General features: G+C 36.9%; 2 protein-coding genes across 2 annotated transcripts; one reads left to right on the forward strand and one right to left on the reverse strand.

Moving 5' to 3' along the window:
• Nucleotides 1-145: 145 nt before the first annotated feature.
• Nucleotides 146-5,325, reverse strand: snapc1a (small nuclear RNA activating complex, polypeptide 1a). Its single transcript, XM_051138915.1, has 11 exons — nt 5,204-5,325; nt 4,984-5,123; nt 3,552-3,711; nt 3,299-3,439; nt 3,108-3,209; nt 2,849-2,989; nt 2,718-2,762; nt 2,544-2,606; nt 610-742; nt 418-477; nt 146-337 (listed from the first exon to the last, which is right to left on the reverse strand). Exons 2-11 carry the CDS (start codon nt 5,034-5,036, stop codon nt 303-305), a joined length of 933 nt encoding a protein of 310 aa, XP_050994872.1. The 5' UTR covers nt 5,037-5,123; nt 5,204-5,325; the 3' UTR covers nt 146-302.
• A 2,519-nt stretch (nt 5,326-7,844) lies between these two features.
• LOC127183096 (serine/threonine-protein kinase pim-2) lies at nt 7,845-9,097 on the forward strand. The gene is made up of 5 exons (XM_051138916.1): nt 7,845-7,886; nt 8,009-8,384; nt 8,486-8,662; nt 8,779-8,867; nt 8,990-9,097. The coding sequence occupies exons 1-5, from the start codon at nt 7,860-7,862 to the stop codon at nt 8,999-9,001; spliced, it is 681 nt and encodes a 226-aa protein (XP_050994873.1). The 5' UTR covers nt 7,845-7,859; the 3' UTR covers nt 9,002-9,097.
• Nucleotides 9,098-10,801: the final 1,704 nt, after the last annotated feature.

The raw sequence follows: 10,801 nt of genomic DNA on the forward strand, positions 1-10,801 counted from the left end.
GCCAAAGCAATGTAACACCACTAATGCTTTCTGCAAACATAAAACCCTTTTTTCACCTAAATGTACTGTATGTAAAATGTAACAGGCTGAGCAAAGCATAAATTTATAAGTGGAATTAAACTAGAAATGAAACAGGAGGCTCGTGGGATCTCATTTTATTATTTATTTTTGTCTAAAACAAAAAACAACAACTAATGCTTTAGCATTCAAGTATTCATAAAAATAAATAAAGCACTGTGGATTACATAATGCAGTGTCATCTGATACAAATGACTGACTCTGTCTAGTGCTATATAATCATTTCACCACTTGAATCTTCTCTGTTCTTTACGTTTCACTGAAAAAGAAAAATATACATGACATATATTATAAAGTGAATAAATAAAGTTAACAAGTGGTTAATGAAACTTCACTTACATGCAGTCTTGTCTTCCTCCATCACACTCAGAAGCCATTCCTTTGTTGGTTCTGGCTCACCTTTTTTCAAAGAAAAAAAAAAAAAAAACAAACAAAACATCATACCAGTACCAACTTCTGACCCATAATTTCAAATACCATTTTTCTCAAAAGTTGTTTTATGTCTAGAAGAGCAGTTTAGCCAATTCTTACCTGGTTTGCCGAAGTTTTGCCAGGTTCTGGTCCTGAGGGATGGGGGTCTCTTTTTATGACTAAACAGGGCTTGATCAGTCCCTTGGTCTGATGTAGCAATTTCAGCCTTTCGGTGGCGCCTGTGTTTTGCTCCCTTTACACCACGTCCCAAAGCCATGTGAAGGGAAAAACAAACAGTTTTCAAACAGTTAACTGTACACTGAAGTATAAATGTATGCAGATGATACAAATGTATGTCTTAAAATCCTAAAAATTATCTTAAAAAATGAGCAATTACTTTGAGTACTATCCTCAATACTGAACCCGCTATGAAAACCATGTTTAAAGGATTAGCTCACTTCCAGAATGAAAACTTCCTGATAATTTACTCACTTCCATGTCAGCCAAGATGTTTGTGTATTTCTTTCTTCAGTCAAAAAGAAATTAAGGTTTTTAAGGAAAACATTCCAGGATTTTTTTTTCCATATAATGGACTTCAATGGTGGCCAACGGGTTGAAGGTCCAAACTGCAGTTTCAACACGGATTCAAAGGGCTCTACACAACCCCAGCCGAGGAATAAGGGTCTTATCTAGCGAAACGGAAAATACAAATTTATATACTTAACCACAACAGCTCGTCTTGCACTAGCTCGACTTCATTACGTAATCACTTAAATCACCCTCTACTTCAAGGTAAAACTGCAATGTCAGACAATTTTAAGGTTGGAGAAAACGAGATGAGTTTTTCGCTCTACCCTACCTTTCTGAACCAAAGTAAACAGCTGAAGAACTAATCATGTGTGACTTCTAACGTAATTACACAATGTGTGAAGAGAGCTAGTGCGAGATGAGCATTTGTGGTTATAAAAAAAATTTATATATATTTATTTTACCAAAATGAGCGATCGTTTAACTACATAAGACCCTTATTCCTCATCTGGGATCGTGTAGGTCCCTTTGAAGCTACACTGAAACTTCAGTTTGGACCTTTAACCCATTGGCACCCATTATAGTCCACAATAGAGGGTACGCATTGACGTCACTTTCCTGCTGGGACACACCACCTCATCTGGACTGAGCGGCAAAAGAGCCTTCAGCGTGAATGGACATAATAGGGAAGATGCGAAAACGTGATGCTGAACTTGATATAATGTTCGTAACAACTTAAATATCCAGTGGTCAATGGATATTGTTGCAGCCAGAAATCGTGTTTTCTAACACTTACGTGTCTGATTTTGACAACGGGGAAAATAAATAAAGCAAATTTGGCTGTGAACTCATTTTTTAAATACAAAATAGGTTGGTCTAAACCCCGATCACTTGTATCAATGTTATATATATCATCATATCATCCAGCTTAAAAACATATATAGTTTTTATCAGTGTTTATTTAAAAACATCCAGTTATGCAGAATTTAGGATGGTAAATATTTAGTTGATGACTTGTCAATAAGATATACTACAATACAATATACAGGATATGATTTTACTGCACAATTCAACATACTAACATGAAATGATAACTGCAAATCCGTGTTTCGCTGCCTTGACCATTTGTTTCTTTGAGCTGCAGCGATTACTTTGCTTCTCTTTTTAGTAGCTTTCAGCAGTCTGTAAAAAATATACCTCAGGTTTCATGTCAAATCTCTTTGTACAGTCAACTGCAAAGCTCGTTCTGGTTTTAGAGGTGTTTTGTGTGTTCTGTCGCAGCATTCGTGTTGAAACCATTGCTGCCACTCAGTGGGCGCAGCCACTCCAGCTGATGGTGACGTCACATGCATACCCTCTATATGGAGAAAAATCCTGGAAAGTTTTCCCTTAAACTTACTTTCTTTGCGACTGAAGAAAGAAAGACATGAACATCTTGGATGACATGTGGTTGAGTAAAATTTAAACTTCTTTAACACAACTGAAGCAACAAGCACAGCAGCATTTGTCACAGGAAAATATCAAACCTTTGACACTTGACCATATGTTTTGGACTTGATGGCTGCAAGCAGGTCAGCTCTACTGGAGGACTGCAGAAACAACACCAGAAGACTTTAATTCAGACACAACTTTTCCAACTTTTAGGAAAACAAGGTTCCATACTTTACTATGGAGTAACGTTTTGGCAGGGTTTATCGCACCTCTGATTTCTGAGTTGTTTCCTTTGAGTTTTTATCCTTTGCAGCCTAAGTACAAATGTAATAATGCACACTAGTAAGACAAAGCCATACAAACCAAACATTCAATACATAGTACGAGTTCACCAACTCACTGCAATTTTGTTCTGCCACTGGTGGTACTCAGAAGCAGATTCCTGAATTGAATATGTTAGGTTAAGCAGCGTCACACCAGATGATGTTGGCATTGATGATTTCTTTAGTCTCTCATAATGACCATGCACATTTGCAATCTCCTGCGTTATAGAAAAGGACATCTATTAACTTCAAATTATCTACATTTCAAGAGATGCAGTGAGAACTGTTCAGCAATGAATTTCACAATAAAAACATTTCGCTAAACAAAACACTCACTTCTAGCGTTTCAATGGAAGCAAGTTCGGCCACTCTGTCCTTGTGGTCCCGAAACTCTTCATTCACATTATGCTGAATGCGTCCGCTCCCTTCAAATGTTAGCTGCAAGTCACAGTTGGAGCCTATTAGACTCTTTCGAAAATTGTAGCCCTTCACCCCAACACACAATAGCAGAGGTAGAATCTCCTGACCTTATTGGGCATGGCGGTGAAACAAAAAGCCTTCGATAATAAAAGCCTTTTAAAGATGTAAACAACATCCAAATGGTGGCAACTTTTTGCATCCGCGATAAGCTTCTGCACATCGTACCAGTCCTTCAGAGCAATCCTGATCTGAGTAAATCAGACATAGACTCAACTGTTTGTTTCTCATACTTAGAAACTATTTGCACAAGCTTAATCATTAGTCTTGATTGAAAAGAATGAGAATATAGAAACAGATCACCTTTTCCTTAGGCCAAATAAGTTGTGTATTGTAAAGACCATAGATCAAATACAAGCCTCCCACCCGAATTTGAAAACTGTATGGTGGCAGAATGTATCTGTAGGCTATGGTGAAGGTAAGCCTCGTGAAGGATCTCTTCTCATGGTCAGAATCAGTTCCACTGTTGGGACAAAAGAAAGTGACTGAATACAAGACTTACGTAGAACGAAATTTACACTGAAGCTCCAAAAACACTACTTGCTTCATGTTTACTTCATGTGAGAAAAACATAAAAATTAAGTCAGTCTCTAATTTAATCACTGTCATATTGTATCATTTTTTTTCTTCTTCAGAAATAAAAGGTATTGTGCAAAAAGTCCTTGCTGCTCTTTTGCATACAATAAAAGTGAATAGGAACTTGGACTTTCAAGCTCCAAAAATTAAAATGCTCCATAAAAACTGATGTTAAATCATTTAGAGTGATTTAAATTCAATACTACAGACAAAATCAGTCTGGTCTATATTTCAGTTCTGAACCCATAAAACCTTCCTTCACCAAAACTGTTTGGATACCAACATTCTTCAAAATATCTTCCTTTGTGTTTCACAGGACAAAGTAAGTCATACAGGTTCGGAATGGAACCATTAACTTCAAATTTTTCTATAGTTTAACAGATATTATGCAGTGAGAACTGTTTAAAATAGGCAATTTACAGAAATCTCTTTCATGGAAGAGAAGAATTGTTGAATAAAGTCCTTATGTTTTTTTTCTTTGCACACAAAAAGTATTTTTGTAGCTTCATAACATTACGGTTGAACCACTGATGTCACATGGACTATTTTAACGACGTCCTTACTACCTTGAACGTGGCAGTTTCGTCGCAGTCTATGCAGGATCAGAAAGCTCTCGGATTTCATTAAAAATATCTTAATTTGTGTTCCGAAGACGAACGCATTTTAACGACATCAAGGTGAATAATTGATGACAGAATTTTTGGGTGAACTATCCCTTTAAGTGTGGTAAACACCTTAAAACCAGCACTGTTATTGTATGGATGACTTTTGGGGATTCTGTAATGTGAACCCTGCTGAAAAAAAACAGCTAAAACCAGCTTAGGCTTGTTGGCTGGTCTTAGCTGGTTTAAGCTGAAAATAGCTGGTCTGGCCAGGCTGGTTTTAGCAGGTTGTTCCAGCTGATCTCCCAGCCTAACCAGCTAAGAAAGTGGCCAAAGAGAGGACAATAAAACCAGCCTTCTGACCAGTCATGACCACCTAAGACCAGCTAAAACCAGCCTAGCTGTTTTTTTTAGCAGGGAAGTGACTAAACTTCCCTGCTGACGTTCAAACAAATGCACGTCTGATAAGCTGATATTTATAAACAATAATTCCCTTTAATTCCCCAAATTACTATAAATGTAGAACTGAAAGTAGAAGCTGTAAAAGTGTGACTCACAAAAACACAGTAGAGAAGTCCATTTCCCTCCCAGATAGCAGAAAACTCCTCATACCGAACCGACTCGGTTTGTTGGAAACGGCCCAGAAGCTCCTCACAGTCGCTTTTAAACGGCGGCCAGTAATACTCACACAGCTTCTCTACCCGACGACACACTCACATAAGAACCCAATACTGATATCAAGCAACATTATGTGAAATCATATTTACAGTAACTTACTCCGCGCCATCACCTCACGTCCTCGAACTTCTCTGTTTACAGTCCGTTATCTCACGTTGAATGGTAATTGAGTGCACCTGTGCGTGAGCGATGATTATGTGTGCAAACGAGCAGGCGTTTTGTCTCTGCACGGGCAGAAAACGTGTATCTGCAAAATATATTCATATAAAAACATTCATATGATGAGGTCATGTAACAGCAGCGTTGCATACTGATATACAAAATGTAATAATAATAATAATAAATTAACAAAAGCAATGCATTTGACATTCAAGTGAAATATATTGTAAATAATACAAATTCATATAATATTAATATATGGTATTAATGTATATAAATGTTTGCATGTAAATTTAAGTTGTAACACATATTTTTGTTTAGAAAACATAAAAATATACACCCAGACTTCGATAGTAATAAAAGTAAACTATTTAAGTTTAAAGATATAAAAATGTCAGAGTAATATTCTTAGGAAAAATACTGCTAATGTGTATATAATGTATTTATTAATTTATTTAAATATTTATTTATTTATTTTTATTAATAATTAATTACATTATTTATTTATTTGACAATTATAACCAATAGGCAGACCACACGCTTTGTTATGGTATTAGATAATGTTATTATTCAAAATGAATTCCACGCACGCATTCTAATCATTCCAGCGGTGACCCCCATGTGACATCACATTCCATTTAGAACGTTCGCGTTTGATATAGGCTTGAAAATCGCTAGCTCATTTTGTTGGTTGAAGTTTCGGAGTAATTAGTCTGTTTTCAGAGTGATAGAACAACTGTGTTATCATGGTACTGTTTTCACGACCAAAGAAAGCGTGTGAAATGGAGCGTGCACACGAACCCCAACCCTGTGAGCTGCTCAAATGCACTCCCATCACGGCCAAAATCCATCCTCATCCCCTTGATGAGACGCCTGGTGGTGCTGATGAGATAGTTGAAGGGAGACGAGAGAAAAAGAAGAGTTGTTGGATATCTTTTCTTCACTTTTTTCGCCGAAGAGCTGGAAAATACGATCTGGCGAAAGCTGAGAAAGTGAACCAGAGTGAGGCGGAATCCTATCGGAGCCTTACCGATGGTAAAATCACACACGATGATAGAGAATTTAGTAAATTGGGTTTCCTTAATTAGGAAAACTTTTGTCGTTCTTGTGTACACAATACAGAAACAGAAAAATCACTGGCCCAAAATCAAAAAAAAAAAAAAACTGTCATTATCACACCAAACATTTTAGTCACAGTTTAAAAATCTACACATAATTTTTCAATCATCTTTACTCATCATTTTTCAACTTATGTTATTAATATTTATTAATATTCCCTCTTTAGATCAGACTTCTCTACAACACACCCCTACTGTAGAGATCCATGATCATAAAGAAACTCCAGCCTCTGAAGTCCTCCCCGCTGTAGAGGAACTGCTGGAGCAGGACGTCCTTGGTTTGATTAAAGAGGATCTTAATGAATTTCCAGTCTCTGAAGTCCTCATCACAGCTGAGGAACAGCCAGAACAGGATGTCCACCAACCTCAGGACGTCGATGGTTCAGTTAGCTCCTCTGAAGATGAGCAAGCAGAAGAACTGGAGACGGGTAAGTTTACTACCATATTCTAAAACATGATAGACACATTCCAAGTTCAAAAATTGACCGTAAATGAAAAAGCACTGTAATTTGATAAGCAATATTGTATTATATTATCTGATTTGATTCATATTATTGGGATTCCCCTCTTTAGACCAGATTTCTCTACAGCAAGTTGTAGAGATTCCTCATTCCGAAGTCCTCACTGCTGCTGAGGAACAGCTGGAGCAGGACAACCTTCAACCAGAGGACAGCCACACTCCAGTTAGTTTGATTGAAGAGGCTCTTCAAGAAGGTTCAGTTTCTGAAGTCCCCATCAGTGCTGAGGAACAGCTGGAGCAGGACGTCCTCCAACTTCAGGACAGCGATGCTCCAGTTAGTTCCTCTGAAGATGACCAAGCAGAAGAGCTGGAGACGGGTAAGTTTACTGCCATAATCTAAAACATAATAGACCTTTTCCCAGTTTTTCAAAGGTGAACGTAAATAAAGAACCACTCTGTTGTGGTCAACACAATGTTGTGTACATATTATTTATCGGACTTGATTCATATTATTGGTATTCCCCTCTTTAGACCAGACTTCTCTACAACAAATTGTAGAGATCCATGATCATGAAGAACCTTCAATCTCTGAAGTCCTCTCCACTGTTGATGAACATCTGGAGCAGGACGTCCTACAACCTCAGGACGTCCACAGTCCAGTTAACTCCACTGGAGATGATGAAGTGGAGGAGTCAGACAACAGTAAGAATAATACATATATGAGAATTATGAAATGTTATTGCAAAAATGTTAATGCATAAAAATGTACTTTATGCTAACTACATTTTTTTTAATAGGCCACATTTTTTGGCGGTATGAATTTGCCCAAAAGCTCGGTGAAGGAGGCAATGGCTGTGTGCATGCAGGAACTCGCTGCAAGGATGGCCTTAAGGTTTCTTTTTTTTACTAAAATAATGTTCCATTCCTGTTCAGTATTCATGACTGGAATGAAGTATTCATGACTCTGTGCTAATTCTTTGTTTGTGTTGTTTAGGTGGCTGTGAAAATTGCCGAAAAGATGCCTCATATGCAGTATATAAGAGTTGTGAGTACTCTGCACTCTCTATATTATTGCTTCTCAGTAACTGTTTTCCATTTCTAACATCTTATATTGATGTTAATTTAAGAAACCACCTGTAACTAAACATCATGTGTTCTTTCTTTTAGCCTGGTCATCCCAGACTCCTCCCCATAGAGATCGGACTAACACTCATGGCCAATAAGGGCCCAAGTGTACCGGAGATAATTAAACTGCTGGACTGGCAGGAAGACCCGGACCACTATGTCATGGTCTTGGAGCGGCCCATGCCTAGCATGAGCATGTTTAACTTCGTGAAGCTCCGGCGAAGGCTCGATGAGGGGATGGCACAACATTTTATGCGGCAGATCATTCATGCCGCCAAAATCTGCTGTGAGCGTGGCGTCTTCCACCGAGATATAAAAATGGAGAACCTCCTGGTGAACCCGGACACACTGGAGGTGAAGTTGATCGACTTCGGGTGTGGTGCGCTCATGATGGACTCTGCCTACGTGGCCTTCAATGGTATGTTTTATGATTTGCTAACAGGTTGTTTAGCTCGCTGAAGCACGTCCTGATGTACATGCTGTAGAAATGCATTAAATATCAAAAACTCTTCCCTCTAGGCACAAAAATGTTCTGCCCACCAGAGTTCGATGTCGATGGCAGGTACCATGCAAAGCCGGCGACAGTTTGGTCATTAGGGATCCTGCTGTTTGTGATGGTGTGTGGGTATTATCCAGATGATAAAGACCTGCACATGATCAGTAAGAACGACTGGTCCAACCCTGACTTGTCACAAGGTGAGATCTTCATCGAAGAACAAAGATAGACGATTTGAACCCTAAATATAAAAGTATACAGTTTGAAATCTAAGTATAAGTTAATAATCAGACATCTCTCTCATCTTTTTGAACAGAATGCTGCCAGATGATTTGCTCCTGTCTGCAGTCGGATCCACAGCGGAGACTTATTCTGGAGGAGATGCAGCTCCATGACTGGTTTAAGGTACTAACATTAAAGTTTAAGATTGAATGCTAAATGTTTTTTCCTTGTAATCACTTTAAACGTTTTGCCAAATCAGATTTGTTCTAAGTGTAATGTACTGTTGATTTCTGTTTTTGTTTCAGGTCATGGAATAGGACATGGAGAGCAACACAAAACAACTCCCTGTCACAGCCACTCTGTTGTTTTCTGTTTTCAGTCAGCTTTGAATCTGGCAGGCTGACATGAGTGGCCTTTCCATCCCTCCACTTAGACAGATACCTTGTATTAAGTAATAAGATATTTGTGCTTGTATTAAGATGTTTATGCTATTAATGTGTTACATTGGACATGTTTCTCCTGACTGCTGTAATGAATCTATGTATTTTTTTTCCTGTTTTGGAGCTGTGGAAATGCACACAAAAATTAAAATAAATAAATAAATAGTTGTAGCTTCATATTTACCACTATACACTCATCCATGACAGAAAAGTTTAGTGTAGAGTGTACACAAAAAATTCATAAATGTCAAAATGACATAAAATGTTTACTTCACACAAAAACACATCCCATGTTTGACAGAATTTTTAAGGTCACTATACCAAGTACTAACTTTAAGCTTTATAAAGCACATTTAGACTAATATAGACTGAATAGTATGTTTAATTGACAACACATACTGAATATGCAGTTTTTATGTAGTCATTTCTGTACTCAATAAAATTATTATATAATTATATATTATCGCAACATCAAACAACATTATGATGGCAAGATTTGCAGTATATGTTTATTAACACTACCCACACTAGAAACCGATACAATCGATGAAAAGTCTCATATATATATATATATATATATATATATATATATATATATATATATATATATATATATATATATATATATATATATATATATATATATATATATATATATATATATATATATATATATGTATATATATATGTATATATTTATGCTACTACAGGTGTATTTATGATACACCTGTAGTAGCATAAATATTACATTATTACACAAATAAAACAAACATTATATTAGAATGGAGACTATCTCTTGTAAAAATGAATGTGATCGTAATTTTAAAATATGTGTGTCCAGCATGTTGCTTTTTAGCATTTTGTTCATATTTCTTCGGCCAGCAGAGGGCTCTGGAGTGCTTCGAAAAGATGATGTATCGTCTTCTATTAGTACTAAATGGACTGTGTATTAGTAGGAGTGAAAGGCAACTGCTTGTGTGATAACACAATCAAGCATAGTTGTTCCCAAATCCTTTTCAGAATCGGTGTACTTGCAAAAATTTGCTAGGAAATGAAATATAGCGGACTCGGATGGGAGACAGGTTTTTTTTACATGTTGTTTGAACATACATGTGTGTTGGCAGTGTGTGGACACATCTACCCTATAATGACAAAAATGAATATGGTGGTTTTTAAATAAGTCCAATTCCAGATGTTCATGACTTTCTTTCTTCAGTCGTAAAGAAATTGTTTTTTGAGGAAAGCATTTAAGCATTTTTCTCCATATAATAGACTGCTATGGTGCCCCGAGTTTGAACTTCCAAAATGCAGTTTAAATGCGGCTTCAAACGATCCCAGCCGAGGAAGGGTCTTATCTAACGTTATTTTCATTTAAAATATTATTTTATTTTATTTTTCATAAAAATAATACAATATATATACTTTTTAGGGTCAAATGCTCGTCTTGTCTTGCTCTTCCAGAACTCTGGGTCATGACAGTTAGGGTATGTCGAAAAACTCCCATCTCATGTTCTCCCTCAACTTCAAAATCATCCTATATCACTGTTTTACCTTTTTTGTTAAGGGTGTTTGATCTTCTTTGCATGTTCACTTTGCAGAGACTGGGTCGGAACTTCTGCAGTGATTTAGGATCATTTTGAAATGATTTTTGAAGTTGAGGGAGAAAATACAATTGAA

The sequence above is a fragment of the Labeo rohita genome, chromosome 20, assembly GCF_022985175.1.
Source record: "Labeo rohita strain BAU-BD-2019 chromosome 20, IGBB_LRoh.1.0, whole genome shotgun sequence".
Lineage (NCBI taxonomy): Eukaryota > Metazoa > Chordata > Actinopteri > Cypriniformes > Cyprinidae > Labeo > Labeo rohita.

Coding starts and splice junctions, on each gene's coding strand:
- snapc1a (XM_051138915.1), bottom strand. CDS start 5,036: ATGAGGAGTTTTCTGCTATCTGGGAGGGAAATGGACTTCTCTACTGTG. Junction 3,210..3,298: donor TCACCGCCATGCCCAATAAG/GTCAGGAGATTC, acceptor TGTGACTTGCAG/CTAACATTTGAAGGGAGCGG. Junction 743..2,543: donor CATATGGTCAAGTGTCAAAG/GTTTGATATTTT, acceptor CGTGGTGTAAAG/GGAGCAAAACACAGGCGCCA.
- LOC127183096 (XM_051138916.1), top strand. CDS start 7,860: ATGCCTCATATGCAGTATATAAGAGTT. Junction 8,385..8,485: donor TGCCTACGTGGCCTTCAATG/GTATGTTTTATG, acceptor TCTTCCCTCTAG/GCACAAAAATGTTCTGCCCA. Junction 8,663..8,778: donor CAACCCTGACTTGTCACAAG/GTGAGATCTTCA, acceptor CTTTTTGAACAG/AATGCTGCCAGATGATTTGC.